Source organism: Dendrobates tinctorius, unplaced genomic scaffold (genome assembly GCF_039654945.1).
Source record: "Dendrobates tinctorius isolate UK_male_01 unplaced genomic scaffold, ASM3965494v1 ptg000199l, whole genome shotgun sequence".
Classification (NCBI taxonomy): domain Eukaryota; kingdom Metazoa; phylum Chordata; class Amphibia; order Anura; family Dendrobatidae; genus Dendrobates; species Dendrobates tinctorius.
Window position 1 is genome coordinate 13,639,476 of NW_027361866.1, and position 23,890 is coordinate 13,663,365.

Here is a 23,890-nt window from a genome sequence, read left to right on the forward strand (position 1 = left end):
AAGTAAGTGTCACATGTAGCGAGAAAAATCGGTGACGCTTTAGCGATATCGCTAGCGATCTCGCTATGTGTAAAAGGCCCTTTACACAGTAGGAACATTTGTCAAAAGTAAGTTTTACTAAAACAGGGGAAGCAGCGATGGAGAGAAGGGTTAATAAGTTAATAAATAACTTTATGGATCATTTTTCAACTCTAGTGTCCATCAAACATCTCACCTAATGATAAGAAACTTTTAAAATGATTTTTTTTGTAAGAGGCACTCACTCCACGAACAAAGCCGAGAGAATATAATTAACAAAATCATACAAAGAAGTGAAGAGCTGAAGAGGGAAGTGAAAAACGGAAAATCATTCACATCAAAAGTGAATGTTAGCTGCGATTTTAATTAAAGAGGAAGCGCTGAATGAAAGGGTCTAATTACATGATCGGCAAACATCATGCCCAACGCACTGCTTTATAATACCCATGTTATACCAGGAACATGAGAGTGACTCAGCATCGTATGACAATCAAAAACATTAATTACAGAAGGAAGCAAAATGTCTGGCGGATAGGAACAACGCATCGTCTTTATCTCATGTGCACAAAGATGCTTGCAAACAGGATTTCTGGTGCACAGAAATCCTTCAAGTGCGGATGTTACCTGTGTGCTTGATTGGTGGATGTTTTCCTGAGATGATGCTCGGCTTCTACGTCTGGTGGGAGGTTTGGCTATAGCCCCGCTCTCTTCATCCGAAGTGTCCATGTCACCAGAGTACTGTGACCCCTTAGGTACAAGGGAAGGGCTGCCTTTAGGGAAATAGCGGGTGCGAGTTAGTTGGGAATCAGGGATGGAATAATTTGTGGGGGATTCTGTTAAACAGGGAAGGTCTGGAGGATCGGATGAGGAGGATAAAAGAGGGGAAATAGGACATTACTCACGGCATTTGCAATAAAAAAAAAAGTTTCGGATTTGGGTTCTGATTTTTATGGTTATAAAACCTTCAAATCTAATAAATGTAAGCCATTTTAGTTATACTGTTCTCTTATATTGGATAGATTAACATTTGTGTTGTGGCCTCCATCACAGATTCCATAATTGTTACGGGAACAAATAGTGCACTATTGCTTTCCATTGCAATGATGGACAACTCACCGAAAAGCCACAAACTGATCTAATGTAGATGGGGTCCATCATGTGACACATAATACTTGCCATGAATTCCTGATACATAACAGAACAATCAAATTCATAATGTTGATGTGATTCCAGCCTTGAGAACTTGGGTAATCGTAGGAAATAACACATTTATCTTTATACCTTACTAGCTGAAGAGCCCGGCATTGCCCGGGCATAGTAACTAACTGTGATTAGTTATAACAAATTATAATGATTATCCTCCATCCCATAGTCCAGTGCCCATACACCCATCACACATCCTCCATCCCATAGTTCCGTGCCCATATACCTATCATACATATCCTCCATCCCATAGTTCCGTACCCATATACCCATCATACATATCCTCCATCCCATAGTTCAGTGCCCATATACCCATAATACATATCCTCCATCCCATAGTCCAGTGCCCATATACCCATCACACATCCTCCATCCCATAGTCCTGTGCCCATATACCTATCATACATATCCTCCATCCCATAGTCCCATGTCCATATACCCATCATACATATCCTCCATCTCATAGTCCAGTGCCCATATACTCATCACTAGAGTTGCGCGAAACGGGTCGAAAAAATTCAAAAGTCGCCGAATTTTGGCAAAGTCGGGTTTCATGAAACGAAACCCGACCCTAGGATGAGGTCGGCCACGAGGTCGGCGACTTACGCGCCAAAGTCGCGTTTCAAAAGTTTGTTTTGCGCTCTTTCAGCCAATCAGGATCCACGGACACTGTGGGCAACGTGATGACATAGGCACGGGTCACCACCATCTTTCAGAAGGGCATGCAAGTGATTGGCTTGCTTTGGGGGGCGTCACAGGGGGTATAAAAGGGCGTGCACACCGACCGCCATGTTACTCATGCTGATCTCAGAATAGGGAGAGCTGCTGCTGCTGCTGATTTTGTAGGGAGAGCGTTAGGCAGGGAAGAAGACACCAAAAACTGCTTCTGTTGCTAGCGATTTTGCCTGTACAACACACCAGTCACTGTGCAGTGCAAGGGGAGGCTATATAGTGGTGTATCAGTGGTGTTGGTTGTTGGGCTGCCTTCTAAGGCTTCCTGACATTCCTGCATTGCTGTTTACCCACTGCTCCGCAAACTGCTTTTTTAAAAGCAATCCCAATTTTTTTTTTTTGCCCTGCTGAGAAGAAAAAAAAACTGCTTCTGCTGCTAGCGATTTGGCCTGCACAACACACCAGTCACTGTGTGTGCAGTGCAAGGGGAGGGCTATATTGTGGTGTATCAGTGGTGTTGGTTGTTGGGCTGCCTTTTAAGGCTTCCTGACAGGCTGGCATTGCTGTTTACCCACTGCTCTGCAAACTGCTTTTTTAAAAGCAATCCAATCTCCCTTATCCTCTAGTCACTTTTGTCACAGCTGTGCCATCGAGCCTGTCACATAGCGCTCAGATATCAGTGGGCCTCACACAATCCAAAAGTGTCCAGTGTCCACAAGTGTCTGCAGAAATTCAAAATCTCCCTTATCCTCTCGTCACTTTGGTCACAGCTGTGCCATCGAGCCTGTCACATAGCGCTCAGATATTCATTGGGCCTCACACAATCCAAAAGTGTCCAGTGTCCACAAGTGTCTGCAGAAATTCAAAATCTCCCTTATCCTCTAGTCACTTTGGTCACAGCTGTGCCATCGAGCCTGTCACATAGCGCTCAGATATTCATTGGGCCTCACACAATCCAAAAGTGTCCAGTGTCCACAAGTGTCTGCAGAAATTCAAAATCTCCCTTATCCTCTCGTCACTTTTGTCACAGCTGTGCCATCGAGCCTGTCACATAGCGCTCAGATATTCATTGGGCCTCACACAATCCAAAAGTGTCCAGTGTCCACAAGTGTGTGCAGAAATTCAAAATCTCCTTTATCCTCTAGTCACTTTGGTCACAGCTCTGCCATCGAGCCTGTGACAGAGCGCTCAGATACTCAGTGGGCCTCACACAATCCATAAGTGTCCAGTGTCCACAAGTGTGTGCAGAAATTAAAAATCTCCCCTGTCCTATAGACACCTTGTACCTTGTGTTACATTACTATATAGTTTGTTGGATTTTGTCTACATTTCTACCAAAAATGAGGAAGGCTGGTGGAAGAGGCCGTGGAATTGGGCGGGGGTTGGCAGCCGGTAATGATGGTGTTGGTGGTGGATCTGATGGTAGTGGCAAGAGCAAAATAGGACCGAATGCAGGAGGTGTTGAGCCTGCGTCATCGTCTGGCTACATAAGGCCTCGAACGCTTAGTTTTCTAGGAGTTGGCAAACCGCTTTTAAAGCCAGAGCATCAGGAAAAAGTTTTGTCTTACATTGCTGACTCAGCCTCCAGCTCTATCGCCTCCTCTTCTTCAGTTGTAAAAAGTAAAAGCACTGAGTCGTCATTGGAGGCTCATGTTCATGAACCACACCTTTCCTTGTGTCCTTCACCCCAACCAAGATTGAAGGATGACGCAGGCCATAGTACTGATTACTCCATGGAGCTGTTTTCACATACCATGCCTGGATTATCAAGTGAAATGGTGAATTACCCAGGCCAAGATGAATCTGACATGGAGTGCACTGATGCACAGCCGCTGATGGATGATTCTGCTGGTACATTCACTCAGAGCACTACATTGTCCTCGCAGTGTACAGAGCCAGATTCTGACCCTGATGAGACTCAGGTGCCCCTTCCCGCACACTATACCACCATACACGGTGACACAGAGGAAGGTGCATATGACATAGAAGAGGAGGTGATGGATGACCCAGTTGTTGACCCAGATTGGCATCCATTGGGGGAAGAGGGTGCTGCTTCCAATAGCTCAGATGAGGAGCATCCACAGCAGACATCGACATCGCAACAGCTGTTATCTGGCAGGCCCGGAGCACTCCAAAGACAGGTTCCAAACATCAAAATAGTTGCTGGACAGCTTGTCCAGAGGGTCAAAAGATCACAGCGTGCTAGGCCGCAAAATGTCTGCCAAAGTAGGAAGAGTGCAGTGTGGCACTTTTTTGAACAAAATCCACATGATCAGGCCAAGGTTATCTGTAAGAAGTGCGCAAAGACCTTTAGCCGAGGGAAAAATCTGAAAAATTTGAATACCAGTTGCATGCTTAGACATTTAACCAGCATGCACTTGCAAGCGTGGACACAACACCAAACCTCAAGTGCCACATGTGCAACTGATCACAACGAAAGTAGTCAGCAACGCTACATTGTTTCCCCCACTGTAAGCTCACCGGTTAGCACAGCAGCAAATGTTGAGGTGTCGTTGCAAGGCCACAGCAGTCAGGGAATCCCACTGTTATATCAACGAAAGACTGATTCTAGGCCATCATAAAGAACAACAACTCCATCACCATCATCAACCCTCTCTCAGTCCGCCCTGTCCACCGCTACTTCCACCATATGCAGCTCTCAAGTCCAGCTCACCCTCCCAGACACTATGAGTAGGTCAAGAAAGTACTCAGTCTCTCATCCGCATACACTGGGTTTGAACGCCCACATTGCCAAACTAATCTCGTTTGAGATGATGCCCTTTCGGTTGGTGGAAAGCACAGCTTTCCGCGAACTCATGGCCTATGCAGTACCACGCTATGACCTACCCAGTCGCCACTTCTTCTCTCGCAAAGCCATCCCAGCCCATTGTCCATGCACTCAAGCAGTCAGTGAGCGGAAAGGTGCACCTCACAACTGATGCATGGTCCAGTCGGCATGGCCAGGGCCGTTACGTGTCCATCACTGCGCACTGGGTTAATGTGGTGGATGCAGGGTCCACAGGGGACAGCGGTGGTGGGACAGTGCTGCCTAGCCCACGGTATAGGAAACAGTTGGCTGTAGGCGTTCGACCCTCCTCCTCCTCCTCCTCCTCCAGAAGCGAAAGCTCGTCCACAGAGCGCAGTCGTACGAGCACTCCATCTGCAGCTGCCACTGTTGCACACGATGTGTCCCCCTATCGAGCAGCTAGTGGAAAGCGTCAGCAGGCTGTGTTGCAGATGATGTGTTTGGGCAACAGACACACCGCCGAGGTGCTGGCCGAGTACTTGAAGCGACAAACTGAGTCATGGCTGGGCAGTGTACATCTTGAGGCAGGCAAGGTAGTTAGTGATAACGGCCGTAATTTTGTGGCAGCCATAGCCCTTTCAAAACTCAGCCACATACCTTGCTTGGCTCACACCTTGAACCTGGTGGTGCAGTGCTTCCTCAAAAATTATCTGGAGTTAACAGCCCTGCTCCAGAAGGTGCGAAGACTGTGCGCGCACATCCGCCGGTCGCCTGTACACTCCGTTCGTATGCAGAAGCTGCAGCGATTGCTCCACCTTCCCAACCACCGCCTCATTATCGACATTGCAACAAGGTGGAACTCCACCCTGCACATGGTGGAGCGGCTGTGCGAGCAGAGGCAGGCCATAATGCATTTGGGGGAGGATACACGGCCAGGCACTTTGAGAGCAGACATGGAGTTGACAGGTGTGCAGTGGTCGAAGCTGAAAGACCTCTGTAAAGTCCTTCAGTGTTTTGAGGAATGCACACGGCTGGTAAGTGCAGACGACGCCATCCTAAGCATGAGCATCCCACTTATGCGTCTGCTCATGCAAACTTTGACGCACCTTAAGGAGCAGGCGTCTGCAGCCAATGTTGATGAGGAGGAAGAGGAGGAGGGAATCCTTGATGACATTCAGCCATTGTCTGCTCAGGGACCTCTCCTGGACGAGGTGGAGGAAGAAGAGGAGGAGGAGGATGATGATGGGGATGAGGATGCATCTCGTGGGGCAAGTGAAAATGTTGGCGTGGCAAGGTCTGGTACAGGGTTTGTGCGTGACTGGAGGGATGTGGATTTGCCAGAAAGTGCTCCTCCACCCAGCACTCGCAGTGCATCATTGACACCGGGAACATTGGCCCACATGTCAGATTATGCCTTGCAGATCCTAAAAAGGGACCCCCGCATTGCCAAAATGATGAACGATGACGACTACTGGTTGGCCAGCATCCTGGATCCACGCTATAAAGGCAAATTACAAAACATCATGCCACAGGAGAACCTTGACCTAATATTGGCTAATAAACAAGCAACTCTGGTAAATCGGTTGCTTGAGGCATTCCCAGCACACAGCAGCGGTGATGGTTCTCACACGAGTCGTACGGGCCGGGGGCAGCTTGGCAGAGGTGTTCGTGGTGCACACAGCAGAAGTGGCGTTGGAGACAGGGGTTTCATGACAATGTTGTGGACTGATTTTTCAAATACCGCTCACACAACTGGTAATACTGCATCGATGGAAAGTGACAGGAGACAGCAGTTGTCAACTATGGTTACAAACTACTTTTCCTCCCATATCGATGTTCTCCCACACAGGTCATTCCCCTTTGACTATTGGGCCGCTAAACTGGACACCTGGCCTGAATTGGCCCAATATGCCTTACAGGAGCCCGCTTGCCCAGCTGCAAGTGTGCTATCGGAAAGAGTCTTCAGTGCAGCTGGATCATTCCTAACAGAAAAAAGGACCCGTCTGTCAACCCAAAATGTGGATGATCTAACCTTCATTAAAATGAACCATGCATGGGTTTCCAAGGATTTTGTCCCACCTTCCCCTGATGACACATAGGGTGACAGAAAAATGGCTTGCTTTGGTCCACCTCTTCCTGGGACTTCACCTATTTCGCCTTTTGCATCAGCTGAATGTCCAACATCAACATATGCCACTTTCTAAAACTCCCTAACTGTGCTGCCTCCCCCCCCATGGCCGGGGTCACCACCTAGCGCACGACACCGTGCGAGTGCCGTTGCCCTGGACAGGTGGGTAGGCCGACTCTTGGGCGCGGGCACTGGCACAGGGTCCCTCATAGTGCAATCAAGTGTCTCTGACGGTGGTGGTGCACACCCGCCGTCAGACACACCGCTGTACTATGAGGGCCCCAGTGCCAGTACCGACGCCCACGAGTGGGCCCCCCTTGCTTGGGCAGGGCCCCAGCATTTGCAATCTTTACCTCTCCCTGCTCCTCCGCTGTGTAATCTGGGCCGTCAAATCCATACTGTGCCTGACTCCGTCTGAGCCTGCCTCCTGATGTATAGACATATATTTTGAATGTGTACGCTATCCATACATGTTATCCGGGGATACGGTACCCTTTCTAACCTTTGTGCAATCACGTGCAATCCATACTGGGCCTAACACTGTCTGAGCCTGCCTCCTGATGTATAGACATATATTTTGAATGTGTACGCTATCCATACATGTTATCCGGGGATACGGTACCCTTTCTAACCTTTGTGCAATCACGTGCAATCCATACTGGGCCTAACACCGTCTGAGCCTGCCTCCTGATGTATAGACATATATTTTGAATGTGTACGCTATCCATACATGTTATCCGGGGATACGGTACCCTTTCTAACCTTTGTGCAATCACGTGCAATCCATACTGGGCCTAACACCGTCTGAGCCTGCCTCCTGATGTATAGACATATATTTTTAATGTGTACGCTATCCATACATGTTATCCGGGGATACGGTACCCTTTCTAACCTTTGTGCAATCACGTGCAATCCATACTGGGCCTAACACCGTCTGAGCCTGCCTCCTGATGTATAGACATATATTTTGAATGTGTACGCTATCCATACATGTTATCCGGGGATACGGTACCCTTTCTAACCTTTGTGCAATCACGTGCAATCCATACTGGGCCTAACACCGTCTGAGCCTGCCTCCTGATGTATAGACATATATTTTGAATGTGTACGCTATCCATACATGTTATCCGGGGATACGGTACCCTTTCTAACCTTTGTGCAATCACGTGCAATCCATACTGGGCCTAACACCGTCTGAGCCTGCCTCCTGATGTATAGACATATATTATGAATGTGTACGCTATCCATACATGTTATCCGGGGATACGGTACCCTTTCTAACCTTTGTGCAATCACGTGCAATCCATACTGGGCCTAACACCGTCTGAGCCTGCCTCCTGATGTATAGACATATATTTTGAATGTGTACGCTATCCATACATGTTATCTGGGGATACGGTACCCTTTCTCACCTTTGTGCAATCACGTGTAATCCATACTGGGCGTGAGAACGGCTGGCGAGCTGTTAAGCAAGCTACAGCACCTGTGGTTTGCACACGTAAGTTTTTAATTTTTTCAGGAATGACGGTTAGGCCTAATTCCGGAACTGCGGTTGACCTGCACTTACTGGGAAATCATCGTTCGCGGGTAATAATTGTAATCACAGATCCCCATCACTAACGTTGTTCAGCGGGTTATCTGCACCTGTAAGCGACAAACGCTGGCCTTTTCAGTGTAGCGCACATGCAGCCACGGACATGTAAGGGCATGACACACCAGTTATTGGCCAATCTCATGTGCCAGAGCCTCATGTGTCCCTCTAGTAAGCCGGACTCGGACCGCGGGGCATGACGGAGTCTCGTTCGTTAACGGAATTAAGCTTGCAATGTGTGCATCTGTTCTGTAGCTGGCATGGTTGAGGTTGCCCGTGTTGAGTCAAATTACGCAGTAGGCTCCACTCCTGGTGGTGCCCTTCTGGACATTCCTTTAAGGTTCAGCTTTGCAACCATACTGCCCACGTAAAACAAACACTTTGCCTTCATGAACGCTGTTTGGAGGGTCATGACTCGTGGGAATAACGCCGCCCAATCAGTTAACCTGCTAGAGAGATCCTTCGTTGCTCCCAAGCATGACATCACACTCCCTAGGAGGAAGGTAATGCCACTGTGGCGACCGTACTCCTGGGGGCGACACAAGTGCACTGATGCCCAGCCACTGCTCGATGAATCTGCTGGTACATTGACCCAGACCACTACATTCCCCTCGCACGCTACCCGGCCTGAATCTGACCCTGATGAAACTCAGGTTACCCTTCCCATATACAGTTCCATCTTACACGGTGACAAAGAGGAAGCTGCAGATGAAAGTGCAGGTTCGGCCCACCCGCCATCAGACACACCACCGTACTATCAGGGGCCCTGTGCCAGTGCCGTCGCCAACGAGTGGGCCCCCCCTGCTTGCTCAGGATCACAGCACTTGCAAGGTTGAAATACTGTGCAGTGAGATGGAAGATGGGGACGACGAGGAGTCCAGACTAGTACAGGGATTCCCTAGCGAGGAGACTTATTTGATTGTTTTCAATGTTGGGACAGCAATTTTTGGGGAGCACTATACTCTGGAGAATGATAGATGGGGCCCACCATACACTGGAACATTCCAAAGGTGGACATCAGACACTGGAGCAGCATTTACAGGGCCCATTATACACTAGAGCAGTAGAAATGGGGCCCATTATGTTTGGAGCATTATTTGGGCCCATAAGACAGTGGAGCTTCATCCATGGGGACCAACATATACTGTAGCATTATGTGGAGCTCATCATATACTGTTTCAAACATTATATGGGACCAATGATTCTGTATGGAGAAATAGATGGGCCTCGTCATGAGATGTAAAAAGTGAAGTATTTTTCATTGTACTATACCGCTATTTCTCTGCCGTATCGGAGCATGATGAGTTGTGGTATGTGTTAAAGGAGCGCTCTTTCGCCCAGGGCACATGAAAACCTGGAGCCAGCCCTCCCCCCCCACAACTTTAGCCAAATAACCCCCATTTTTCAGTGCGTAACTTGTATTATGAAGTTAATTAAGGTTGACAAGCTTAAGTAAGAAGAATTGATGCTTTTGGCATTCAAATGGGCACTGTAGTTGTGTTTCCTGTCCTCCTCTCACTGCCGACTTTTATTCCCCATTGACTTACATTGGGTTTCGTGTTTCGGGACGACCCCGACTTTTCCCTATAATCGGACGATCTTGCTCGACCCGACTTTTGGAAAAGTCGGGTTTCACGAAACGAAACTCGACCCTAAAAAACCAAAAGTCGCTCAACTCTACTCATCACACATCCTCCATCCCATAGTCCCGTGCCCATATACCCATCATACATATCCTCTATCCCATAGTCCCGTGTCCATATACCCATCATACATCCTCTATCGCATAGTCCAGTGCCCATATACTCATCATACAATTGTCATGGTTAGGACATGGTTAATGTCCTGCTCTCACAGGGTTAACTTTTGCCGGCCTCTCTTTGGATCTGGGAGGGGTATTTATACTCTCTCCAGACTAGGATTCCCTGTCAGCTATACTGTTATTCTGGTTGTGTGTCTGACCCCCCTGGTGTGCGTGGATACTGCATTACTTGTTTGATTCCTGTGTATGACCCAGCCTGTCCCCTCACTCTGAACTCCGTTTCTCGTTTTGGTACTATTGTCTTCTCCGGTTCTGACCTCCTGGCTTGGCTATTGTTACTCCGTTACAGTTTGTCCCTATTGTACCGTCCATTGCCCATTCTGCTTTTCTGATCTATTGCTATGTCCTGACTATTCGCTCTGTCTAACAATTTGGTACTGTCCTGCTATCTCGTGCTTTGACCCCAGCTTGATCTGGTTTCTGTCTCTGTCTATGCCCCTTGGTAACTTGGTAACTTGTCCCATAGTTACCTTTCTAGGAGTTTCCCTGCAGCTCCTAGCTCTGTGGAGCTTAGGTCACGCCCTGTTGTGAGTTCATTTTTCCCTTCACCATTGAGGTCTGATGAACTCCCTCCTCTAGTGAAGGAAGGTAGTGAGACTGATTACCAAACACCTGGGCAGCTAGATGATGACTGGGTGGCTGGAATTGAGGACTGGATATAAGGCTGCCGACGCCCTTCTTCCTGGCTGGTGATTTTCCTGCTGGATTCTTGGAGACCAGTCTGATTCCTGCATCTCAAAGCTAAGTTTTTCTGCTCTGCTTTGTACTCTTCAGTTTTGTTTTTGTTTTGCCTTGTTTTTTGGGAGTTCTGCCATCCCCGGCCGGGGGTGAGCTGAATTCCATTTTTGTCTCTGATCTGTTGTTCTTTTGCTCTGTCTTCAGAATATACCTGAGTGCTGATATAGTCTTTTGAAGCCTAGCGACTTCAGGGCCTGTTTTTCCTATCAGTCGGTTGGCTCTTTTTGATAGGGTTTTTGCGGATGGCAGACAGCAGCTTTCCTATCCTGTCCTATGTAGTTAGCTTGGGCCCCATCATTTGCTCAACCTATCTTTCTATCTGTGTTAGTGTTTTCATCTTGCTTCACCGTCATTATATGTTGGGGGCTGCCTATTGCTTTGGGGTCTGCTCTGGGGCAGTTTAGTTTTTCCCCTTTCTGTATTTAGGCTATGTAGTTCTCCGGCTGTGATCGAGGGGTCTAGGGCACCGTAGGATCCCCCCACGGCTACTGCTAGTTGTTGTGGATAGGTTCAGGGGTCTGCAATCCGATAGCTGCCAACCTCTCTGGTTTTTCTGGACTTAGCTGGTATTTTGTTTTTTTCTCCTTCGGTGACTCATCATAACAGAAAAACTAAACTGCCCCAGAGCAGACCCCAAAGCAATAGGCAGCCCCCAACATATAATGACGGTGAAGCAAGATGAAAACACTAACACAGATAGAAAGATAGGTTGAGCAAATGATGGGGCCCAAGCTAACTACATAGGACAGGATAGGAAAGCTGCTGTCTGCCATCCGCAAAAACCCTATCAAAAAGAGCCAACCGACTGATAGTGCCCAGTGCCCATATACCCATCACACATCCTCCATCCCATAGTCCAGTGCCCATATACCCATCACACATCCTCCATCCCATAGTCCAGTGCCCATATACCCATCATACATATCCTCCATCCCATAGTCCAGTGCCCATATACCCATCACACATCTTCCATCCCATAGTCCTGTGCCCATATACCTATCATACATATCCTCCATCCTATAGTCCCATGTCCATATACCCATCATACATATCCTCCATCCCATAGTCCCGTGCCCATATACCCATCATACATATCCTCTATCCCATAGTCCCGTGTTCATATACCCATCATACATCCTCTATCGCATAGTCCAGTGCCCATATACTCATCATACAATAATGTATGTAAAGTGCTGTGGAATTAATGGCGCTATATAAGTGAGTAAAATAAAGAAATAAATACCTATCCTCCATCCCACAGTCCAGTGCCCATATACCCATCACACATCCTCCATACCATAGTCCAGTGCCCATATACCCATCACACATCCTACATCCTATAGTCCAGTGCCCATATACCCATCACACATCCTCCATCCCATAGTCCAGTGCCCATATACCCATCACACATCCTCCATACCATAGTCTAGTGCCCATATACCCATCACACATCCTCTATCCCATAGTCCAGTGCCCATATACCCATCACACATCCTCTATCCCATAGTCCCGTGCCCATATACCCATCATACATATCCTCCATCCCATAGTCCCATGCCCATATACCCATCATACATATCCTCCATCCCATAGTCCTGTGCCCATATACCCATCACACATCCTCCATCCCATAGTCCTGAGCCGGGAGACGCTGAGCAGGAAGTTCCTGGAGATGTGCGGTTATGTAACCTGGCAGTGTTCTTCTGTTTGCGGCTCTGTGTGCAGCCGCTGATGATGCGATTTTCTACGCCAGTAAGAATAGTGCCTGGCAGTAATAGAGGAGGGGGTGATTCATTTCAGTCATGTGCTCTCTGCTCCTTTCTGGAGCTAGACAATGGCTGGGAGCTTATGTTCCCGGGGAGGCTAGATTTCTCCCACCCGGTCAGTGTCTGCTGAGGTGTTGTGGAGTGGGAAAATTGTTGCTCATAGCAACCTATCACAGCTCAGTGTTCATCTTTTAAACAGCTCTGGTGAAATGAAAGATGCTGAGTTATTGGTTGCTATGGGCAACACAGGCAGTTTAACCTGTTGTGGTCAAGAAGATGTGCCTATGAAATAGATATATTTGATATTTATTATATATATGTATATATTAGATATTTATTATACGGGGCTTTGAGTGTGGAGTGGGCGGGGCTTGATACACACACACACATACACTCATTTTTATATATAAATACACACTATGGCCAAAAGTATTTAGACGTGAATACCACATCCACATGTTCAAATCTGAGCTATCCATTTTAAAAATGAATCCTCTCGTCCGGGTCTTGAGACTAAGCGCATGTCCTACGCTCTTCCATTTTGTTGACCAGACTTGGCCACTAATGTCTATGAGGATCTGTTAAACATGGATGAAAATTAGAAGACATAGGCCCTGATTCATAAAAGCAATTAAGCCAGCTTCAAAATTTTGTGGGACATGGAGTTTCGCTGAAATCTAGCAAATTTTGGCATTTTCACATCATTTTAAGTAAGCTCCACCAAAATGGGCAAGGATAGGAGAACTTCTAGGTCTTGAAAAGCTGCAATGTGCCCAATGCCACAAAACTTACTACAGTGAACAACACCAGTCTATACTTCAGTTTTACATCCATGTTTCATTCATTTTTGACCTGATCCATAGGTTGGAGTCAGTGGATAAATAAAGGTCCAGATAGTCTACCTGCTTCAGTTTGTAAAAATGAAGAAAAAACTGTTAGAACATGTCGGCAATTGGTTGAAACATGAGGGTATGATGGTCTGTTTTACCCTGATGGGTGTATGTAGCCTAAGTGCAAGTCTGGAGGTCTGCGTCATTTTCATCAATCAGATTTAGCATTAAAACCACTGACAGGTGAAGAGAAAAGAGGAAATATGGTCAAAAGGATCTGAGCGAAGAAAGGACAACTGGTTAACAGGTGACGGGGTTGTGGGCATCAAGGGCTTGCTGACTAGCCCCATCTAGTCTGATCCCACAGAACTGCTGCTGTAGGAAAAAACATCTGAAAAAGTTACTGCTAGCCATGATAAAAGGTCACACGGAGCGCACAGCTTGGTGCATATGGTGCTGTGCAGCTGCGGACCACTCCGAGTGCCCATACTGCCAGGCGTCCATTGCTGAAAGTGCCATCAATGGGCACATGAGTATCAGAACTGAACAGAAGCGCAATGGAAGAAGGTGGCCTGTCAAAGTGTTGAAGGTGTTGACTTGGCCTCTAAACTCTTGTCCCAATCAGATCAAACATCTATGGTATAAATTAGAAAAAAATCAAAACTTGACCATGAAGGCTCCTTCTCAGAACTATCAGGACTTAATGGCCATCTGTCAGCTTGGAAATGCTGTGCAAACTGCGAGCTGCATGTTATAGAGCAGAAGGAATGGATTAGATGGATATATAGGATTGCGGACAAAGATTCAGTATAACTTGTATTTTTCCTGCATGTTCTGGGCTTAGGACGAAACTACTGCGAGACTATGAATGCAGAGCAAGCTGTCAATCACTGAATAGGACCGCCCACTGGACTCCTAATTCAAGAATGTGCTGAGATTTCAATGAATTATTACAAGTTATGCTAAATATTTTTCCCAGAAAATTATATATCAATCTTTTCAGCATCTCCTGCTCTATAACATGCTGCCCATAGATCTGACACCATTTTCACTCAAATAGGTTTTCTTTACAGGATTTTCTGCTAAGATTTTTGTGCCAAATACCACAGGAGACTTTTGGAGTACATGCAAAATCCATGGCTATACTGGGCAGAATTATTTTGGCAGCATCAGGGGCACCAGTACTGTATTAAGCAGGTGGATTAGGGTTATAAAATGATTGGTGTGTTCATGTATTGTGGAGTCCTCAGACAGCGGGGTTTGGAAACTATGAGCATATTGAGATGTGGTGAGAACTTTCACGGCTCTAGTAATAATGGTGTTTATGGTCTGGGGGCTTGTACTTACTGGACCTACGGATGTTTTCCAGACTGCGACGTCGAGAGTTCAACGTTAGACAAACTTCAGTGCTGAACTCCGGCTCTGGGTTGGTGGCTTTTTGGTCTTGCTCCTGGAGTAGCTGGTGGAACACAGATGCCAGCTCAGCTTCAGCAATGAGTGACCCTTTTTGAGCCACATCTCTGCCAGTGCTGGTATACTCAGAAAATGACTGTGGAACAAAGCGTCATGGAAAAAAAAAAAACAAGGTTTAGTACGCGGATAAACTATGGCAGACACAAAGCACAGACGAAGCGTGGTATTTCCACCCATTATATGCAACCCAACCACCATGTAGATCAAGTTTGTGTTACGGAAAATAGTGATAGCACCAAAACCCCAAAGATACCTGGAAAACATCTTGTTCTAGAGACGGAGAAAGCTGCATTGATTGTCTGCGCGATTGGGCTGAATACTCAGAATCATTGTCAAAGTCATACGGATGAACAGACAGCAGACGCTTTGTCTTGCGCATCTTTAAGAGGAAAATTAATTAAGAAGGAAATTCATTGAGTGACAAAGTGATAAGAAAAGAGCAGAAAAATAAATCAGGTTTGTACAACAGGATTGGATACATAAATCACTTATCCAACTATTCCTGAATCGGAGAACTGGGCTTCCATTGAGAGGTAAACCACTAAGTGATGAGAAAACACTGCAGCGCCTTGTACGAAATGTGTGCATGTTTCAAAATACTACTTAAAACTCATGATCTAACAGTTTCTTAAAGACGATATCCCAACAAAATGTTATTTAATAAACTGTCCTAATTACCTACAGTATGCAATGATGTGTATTTCTATACTTACCGATCGCTGTAGTCTCCAATTTCCAGCGTTGCTCCGGTGCTCTGCTTACCAATGTGACCTGCAGAAAGACTAAGCAGCTCACACCACAATTTATGTGTGAGTGTAAGAGGGTCAGGGCCTAGCCCTGTAAATCTTGATATTTCTGTTTGCTTGTGCATGATTGCCATATTTGAATGTCTCGTATTTACGTATCAATATGTGTAAGCTGTATATACATGTTTATTGCCATATTATTATATGTAAGTTAGGGACAGTGCAGATAGTAAAAAGGACACTAGATGGGGGGCACTGAGTACTCTCATTATGGAGCACAGTTGTAGGACACTCCAGAGTTAATTGTAGGAGTGGTAGCTGGGAACTAGTGAGAGAGATTTCCTGGTTTGTAGTCAGTCGGGGGTGGACTCCTTGTGCTGCTCGGACGTTCCTGTTCCTGAGCTGTGTAGCTGCCACACAAAAGTGTGAAGTGGAAACCCTAGCCATCTATAGTAGATGTGGGAGAATTGGGAAGAGCAGAGAAGAAGTGAAGTGTATGGTATCTGCAGCAACGTAGTGAAGACGTCAGTGAAGAGGTCACTGATGAAGTTTCAGCAAAGTGCTGAAGAAGTTGTCGAGTGGGCCATCAGCGAGTGCTCGGGCAGGATAACCAAAAGGGGGTGGACGACCTAGTAGATGATTATTTCCATGTCTGGACTGAAGTCGGTTCCAGGGAGATAGGTCGAAGTGCCGTTTTCACTGGGCTCCTCATCCCGCTGTAACTTTGTGGTCCATTCTGGTGTAGCTGAAGAAGCTAGGGAAAGCTGAAGATGTACTGTTGATACCGTGTCAAGTGTGCTAACGGTGTATTGGATGTGCTGTGTCCTGAAGAAAATAAATCTTTATTGTTTGACGTTATCCTGGGCTCTGCCTCCAAACCTTTGAACTCCAGGAGGAATATGGGACGCACCAGGGAAGAAGCAGCTGCCGGCACAGTAAGTACAGAATGTGCTGATGTGTCCACCCCCCGACAGTGGTATTACATGAGCCTGAAGTCATTTTCTCTGTATAACTCCATGAAGCCTTGTTCGTAAGCTCCATAGGCTTACACTGAATGAATTAACTCTGTACCACACAAAGAACACTGTGTGAGTGGGCAAAGAAGAGAAGTGCTCATGAATGACCGAATCTGCGCTGGAAAGTGGGGTAGAAGGTGATTGGTAAGTATAGCAATACACTTAAGGCCCCTTTATATTTAGCGATGCACCAGCGATCCCGACCAGCGATATGACGTGGTCAGGATCGCTGGTGCATCGCTAAATGGTCGCTAGTGAGCTGCCACACAGGAAGATCTCACAGCGATGCAGCAGCGATACAGCAGACAATACTTACCTTTCAGACGCGGCGATCCTGACGTCCTCCCGCCCGCCTCCACACGTCGCTCGTCGGCGCCAGCAGGAAGCCCAGCAGGAAGCGCCCGACGAGAAATGGAGCTGCGTGATCAGCGATGGACAGCGGGGGAGCCGGTCGGAGGTAAGTATCACACACAGCGATATCACTAGCGATATCGCTGCTGCGTCACCAAATCGGTGATGCTTTAGCAATATTGTTAGCAAATCCGCTATGTGTAAAACCCCCTTTACACATCATCACAGAAGTAATTAGGGCAGTTAATGAAATAAAAATGTCGTCAGGACATCTTAAGGGGACATGCACATTAGCATATAGAAACAGCTGCTCTTGAAAAGTTGGAAGAGTGGTATCTGCATGGTTAAACTTATGTCATGCGAGTGTGTGATTATTTCCTCACCTAGCATCATTCCGTATGACATCCATATGCAATTTTACATGCTATAATTTTCTATGTAATTTAAAGCTTAAATACAGATGACAGCACAAAAAGCTGGAAAGCCATAACACCATATTTGAAGAAATTCAAGGGGTGAACACGTCAGCTCATTACAGGGACAGTGCAGGACACACTGCATTACAGATGCAAACCAAAAAGGACAAGCCATTGCTTGTCCTTTTTGGTTTGTAATTGAAAGCTTGTTCACAAACAAATAAAGCAATCTTATATAAAAATATAGATAAATATTTGCAGCTTGCACGTGTTCACATTAGGAGGTGCTGGTCGTTTTTTTTTTCTCTATTTAGTTGCTGGATGCTAGCTACCTCCAGTCTGATCTTGCACCCCTCCCATTGGCCTTGCAGGTGGCCGCAATCAGCTCTTCCTGCCCATAAATTGTAGGCTTAGCCCGATAGTGACACGTTTGTCCAAAATTGTAGGCTGGTGGCCCAGAAGTGGCTTATGTAAGGTAGAGCAGGGACCCATCAGGGGGAGGTCACCTTGCCGTGGTTGATGGGCTTACATGAATTGGCCAATTTGTGCACTAAGAACCTTCATTTTCATCTTACTGTAAGTTTTAAAAAAAATGTAAAAAAAAAAAATATTTTTGAGGATTATTATCCAATTGAATGGTTTTAATGTGTTTCTGTGTTTTCACATGGCCTAGATTCACGCACATGTACTGCTGTATTCTTTTTGTCTAAATAGAATAGATAGCTAGAATATATATATCCTCTAGACATATGTCACAATCCTGCTACATATAATAAATGTTCACCCTTCAGTGCCTTTCATGTGGCACTAATGGGTATTTAACTTTATTAAACCTATTAAATAAATAATTGAAAACAAAACAAAAATGTGGAGCCTCCCCTAACTTTTTTAATAACCAGACAAGGTAAAACAAACAGCTGCAGGCTTATACTATCAGGCTGGGAAAATCCATGGTTATTGGGCCCATCCCAGCCTAAAGATACAAACCTTCAGCTGCCCCAGAATTGGTGCATCACATGAAATACGTAAATTCTGGCACTTGGCCCAGATCTTCCCGATTGCCGTGGTGTGATAGCAATAATGATGGTAATGGTGTATGGGTTTGATGTCAGCTTTGTAACATCTGCTGGAATCAAGCCTAGAGGTTAGTAATGGAGAGGCATCTATCGGACACCACCATTACTAACCTAGTAAGTTAAAAGAAAAATCAAACACAAAAAATGTTTATGGGGAGGCTGCGGGCTTGTATTTTTAGGCTGGGAAGAGCCCAATAACCAATGACCTTCCCAGCCTGATAATATAAACCCACAGCTGCCTGCTTTACCTTTGCTGGTTATCAAAAAAATAGGGGGGGACACAAGTATTTTTTTTTCATTATTTATTTTATAGTTTTAATAAGGCTAAACACCCTTTAGTACCACATGAAAGGCCCTAAAGGGTGCTATTAGACGGGTCGGGCTGTGAATTTACTGAACTTGGCTGCTGAAATGTCGGCTTTCCTTTGGGATGAGTGCATAAAAATCGGGCGACACACACACATGGTCCGTGTGCCGTGCAATTTTTTTTCTTGCACCCATTAACTTGCATTGGCGAGCGCTATTCGATTCTTACATCCAATCGCAACATGATGTGTTTTTTCCTCTCTCTGATAAAAAAAGAAAGAAAAAGACACCTCATTGGTCAGAGTGCAATACGATATTTTCTCGCATTGCACTCCTCCGTATTATACACCAGTGTGAGTGAGCCTCTAAAGGGAGTGTCTACCCAAGAATGTAGTGTTGATCTTATGGCTATGTGCACATGACGTCTTTTTTTTTACCTCAAGTAGAAGACACTTCAGGAAAACGCTGGCAGTTTTTCCTGAAGCCTCTTTTTATCCTTATGCAAGTCATTTTTTTTTGCGGTGGCTTTTTTGCCACCATATATTTTTTTTGTTTGCCTGTATATACAAAAAAGCCAGCGGTGGGAGCCATCTGAGGAATAGTCAGGTCACTTCTTTTAACCATTTTGTGTCTTTGGAAACCTGAAGATGGTAAAATGAATCTCAGAAGTCTGAACATGTGCTCAGCAAGTCTTTTTACGTTGCAGTGCATAGGTTCCACCGTCTTAGCATTTCTTTATCGCTTGTTCAGGTGGGCTCCTCAGCATGGCCCCCTGATAAAGACATCATGTGCACATACCCTAGAAATGACCAGGGCCGGCCCGAGAGATTACGGCGCCCTAGGCAAAACTATTTTGTTGCGCCCCTACTATTCTTGGCAGTAGATGAAAACTTGGGATATAAATTTAGGAGCAAAATAAACCACAACAACAATGATTAATTAACTCTCTCCTAACTCTTTAATCTTCTGAGAAGTTGTATAGGACAAAGTAATCAATAACACAAAACAAAAACAACCATAGGTAATTCAAATTTTTGCTTCCTTGCCTTTTTTTTTGAAAAGGATGACACTAAGTCACCGAGATTAATTTGTTTAGCAATTTCAGATTCTATCGAAATTATTGTCAACCCAACCAACCTCTCTTGCGTCATATTTGCCCTTAAATATGTACACTTTTCTTTCCATCCCTAAAACTTTTTGCCTTTTGAAAAGATTTTTTATAATTTTTTCTATTTTTTCTCTGGCGCCCCCTTTGGGTCGGCGCCCTAGGCGGCCGCCTAGTTTGCCTATACGTTCGGGCCGGCCCTGGAAATGACTAATGTCTGATCATCTTTTGAAAGAAGATTTATTGTGTCATGTGCTGCATTATTTTGCAGAGAAGCTGCTGCCATAATTTCCCTGTGCCGTGTAAGTGAGCTGTACAGCAAACTGTCAGAACGAGCTCACTGTCAGAATCTTAAACTCATAGTAGAGCTCATTCTGCACCCTGCATACTATAAAATGCAAATGGTGCAAAATTTTAAATGAAACCCAATAGTTAAACTTGATAGCCCCTTACGAACTGGCGCTGCGCATGTGTCAGAAGTATAGCTGATTGAGCATGTGCGAGATATGGACTAGTCTGGTCATGACAGCAATAAATGGGGCTCATCAGTCAAGCCTGGACGCAAGAGTTTAGGGACCAGACTGATGGGCTCTTCTTTACTGTGGCTACCACAAATGGACCCTTCTCTGCAAATCTACATTGTAGCGATCATCTACTATATCTTCTTTATGTGAAGTGTTGCCTTCAGGGGATGGTTGATGAGGGTCAGATCTGATGACATGTTGCCTTTAAATGACTCAAAAATTCTTGAAATGTTAAAATGAAAAACAGCTTAGTGGCTTGTGTGGGTCTTAAGGAGAAGCTGTCATCAGGTCAAAAGTGACCAATTTTTGCTCTTATTAAATCCCTGAGATATGGGCCTTTTTATTTACTGATGTTTATGGTCTTTTCAAGGGGATGTGGCTCTCAGGGTAATTATGCAGAGCAGCCTACAGACACCTGTGAGCCACTCCCACTTGACTCATAAAAATTAACACAAAGTAAAAAGGCCCATATCTCTGGAACTGTATGACGGATTTTTTAAAAAACAAAAAAAAATGATTATTCGGGAGAGAAGCTAAATAAAAAAAACAAAACAAAACAAAAACTGGTTACTTTTGACCTGGCGACAGATCTTCCTCAAGGCCCGGTGTGACGGATATTTGACAAATCATGTAGCTAGTCCTATTAAGGATATGAACTCCTTAGAGGGAATTTTTTTTTCTCAAACGCAAGTATTTTGAAACAAAAATAATTTTAGAATTAGGTTTCAATAAAAAAAATGTTAAGCCTCAGTGTTTCGCTGTCTATTGGTGGCTGGAGAATGAGTCATCTAAGAATCTGTTAGCGAGTTTGTTGGGGAATTTAAAACTTTATCTTTCTTTTATTGAGCTTCTTTCAGATGATTTATGGTCAGCTGAAAGCTCAGCTCACCCATGATGTGGTTTGTAGACACAAATTAGCTGAGATGAGTTTAGTAAAACACAGTTAAAATTTAGATACCTCTTGTCTGAATGAGCTCACTGACAGATTCTCAGTTAACTCATTTTGAAGCCAGGATACAAACAAACTGCATTTTTTTAAATGAAAACCAACTGCAAAAATTATTTTTAGCGTAAATGAGTAAAAAAACAAAATTGCCCTCAAAGGTGTCCATATCCTCTAACCTTTTAAACTACAGCAGGCTGAGGTGGTGATTGATGATTTAGAAACCCATAGAAGCAATGAAGAGCCTTGATGGCAGCAGATGTGTGCGATTACCATACTGTAGTTCTGAGCTTCTGCGCTGTCCAGGACATCATCATCCTCATCAGCAAACATCCCAGCTCGGGCCTGGCGCAGATAGTCTCCTGGAGGCAAATATAAATATAGTCAGGGTTTAATAAAAGTGTACATGATGGTTTGCACAATAGCAAGACAACTGCAACTAGGAATAACATCACTTTGTCCAAGAGAAAAAGCAGATATAATGATACAGTCTAAATGAAAGCTTGGCCATCTTCCTTTTTGGCAGCTGGGATTACTTGTAGGCTGCATTCACACGTTGCATCCACCGTGAGGTTTTTAAAAACTAGTGGCAAACACAACACACTGGGAGTTTACCAGGAAAATAAACGCACCGCGGCCACAACGTGTGAACACAGTCTTAATAAGTTATGATAACTGATGCAACATATTTATTCCACACTTGATGTAAAAAAAAAAAAAATAAAGCTTCACTTGAAGTTAAACTGTCAGCAGGTTTTTGCCACCAAATCTGAGAGCAACATAATGTATGGGCACAGACCCTGATTCCAGCAATGTGTCACTTGCTGGACTGCTTGCTGTCATTTTCATAAAATCATTGTTTTATCTGCTGCAGATCTAGAAGAGCTCTGTATAAGTACACCCCCACCACTGATTGACATCTTTCTGCCTATGCACAGTGTACACAGAAAGCAGCCGATCAGTGGATGAGGTGGCGTTCTAGAGAGCTCATGATTATGCGGATGAGGTGGCGTTCTAGAGAGCTCATGATTATGCTTGCCTACCTGGCAGCAGATTTACTAGTGATAATCTCCAGCTGATAAATCAAAAGTACAGTAAGCAGCCCAATAAGTGGCACATCACTGGAGCCAGAGTGTATGTCTCTACATTATGCTGCTCTCAGATATGGTGGCAAAAATGTGGTGACAATTTCCCCTTAAGAAGGACAGTGTTTTGTTTTATTAAATTGCATTTCAAGTAGAAGGAAATCCAGTAAAAAAAAATAATACATAAAAAATTGGACACCATCATCCTGACTCCTCTGACTGCAGTGAGCAGAATACAGGCTGTTCTGAAGATTGTATCAGTATTCAGACATTACATCTACTGAGAACATGGAAGGGCGCAGAGACGGTACCACAATCCATGGTCTGGTAAAGCCGGCCATTCAGGAGGTGTCCTCTAGGTAGGAGTAGGGTACAAATGGCAGCTCTGCGCATGGTGACCCGTATCTGGACAGGGCAATGTCAGCACTCTGTCTAGTATTGATATACACACTGGGGTAACTTTTTTCCCTCTACTAAAGGGTTATTCTTAAATACCAGGTTGTTCCGAATCCTTATGAATTGGAGAGATGACAACTTGCTGACCACTGGAGTTCGCAGTGGTGGGACTCCCGGCCATCCCGAGAACCACGCTCTACAGTGTTGTATTGAATGGAGCGGGGGTGTGCACCCTCGACCTCCGCTCCATTCATGGTCTATGGCCCTGCCAGAAAGACTCCTATTGCACTGCGGCTGCTCCTGACCGTCCCATACAAAATGAATGAAGACGGGGCGGACACAGAGAGGAGAGGGCCCCGGGGCAAGAACAGGCCAATGTGTGGGTGACAGAAGTGGTTTGTTGCTCTGGTGGTGGGAGAAGCCCCCTTATCCTTAAAATACACAACTCTATAAAATTGGAGGCATATGGAGGTACAGGAAGAGCTTACATACTTGTACAGGGGCCGTATTACAGCTCTGTACACGTGTAACTATAGGCACAACGATATGTGGTGCCGACGCTGAGGTTGTATCGGGACCCAAAGGGTCTCATGTGCCTCTTGGGAAGACGTAAGCAATGTAAATGAGACGTGATACTTGGGGATCTTGTTACCAAAGATGTCGACCTAGGAGGGCTCTTCAATATGTAAGCAGCAGGGCACTGTAAGAGTAGGCGTCACTTTTTGATTTGGCTTATATAAAATACCCTCTAGTAATTCAAACCCCAGATCAGACAATATACTGACCCTCCACACTCCCGGCTCTCACTACATCCACTGCACCCATAGGCATCCATCATTTCACAGCCAAAGTACGGTAGCAATCGCTCTCTGATAAAGGTCATGTGACTTTATCACTCTCTTCTATTGGCATGCAACACAAGGTAAATTGGTTTGGCTC

At 45.3% G+C, this 23,890-nt stretch overlaps 1 protein-coding gene across 5 annotated transcripts in view; it reads right to left on the reverse strand.

The window, feature by feature from the left end:
- Nucleotides 1-23,890, reverse strand: part of MLPH (melanophilin) — a 166,049-nt gene that overhangs the window by 45,174 nt on the left and 96,985 nt on the right. For 3 of the 5 annotated variants that reach the window (XM_073553274.1, XM_073553276.1, XM_073553273.1), the window contains exons 6-9: nucleotides 21,744-21,832; nucleotides 15,241-15,366; nucleotides 14,862-15,063; nucleotides 643-869 (exon numbers count right to left, since the gene is read on the reverse strand). In XM_073553274.1, coding sequence (XP_073409375.1) covers nucleotides 643-869; nucleotides 14,862-15,063; nucleotides 15,241-15,366; nucleotides 21,744-21,832 — 644 coding nt within the window. The remainder of the gene's footprint in view (nucleotides 1-642; nucleotides 870-14,861; nucleotides 15,064-15,240; nucleotides 15,367-21,743; nucleotides 21,833-23,890) is intronic. The other 2 variants (XM_073553277.1, XM_073553275.1) reach the window with 1 other exon arrangement.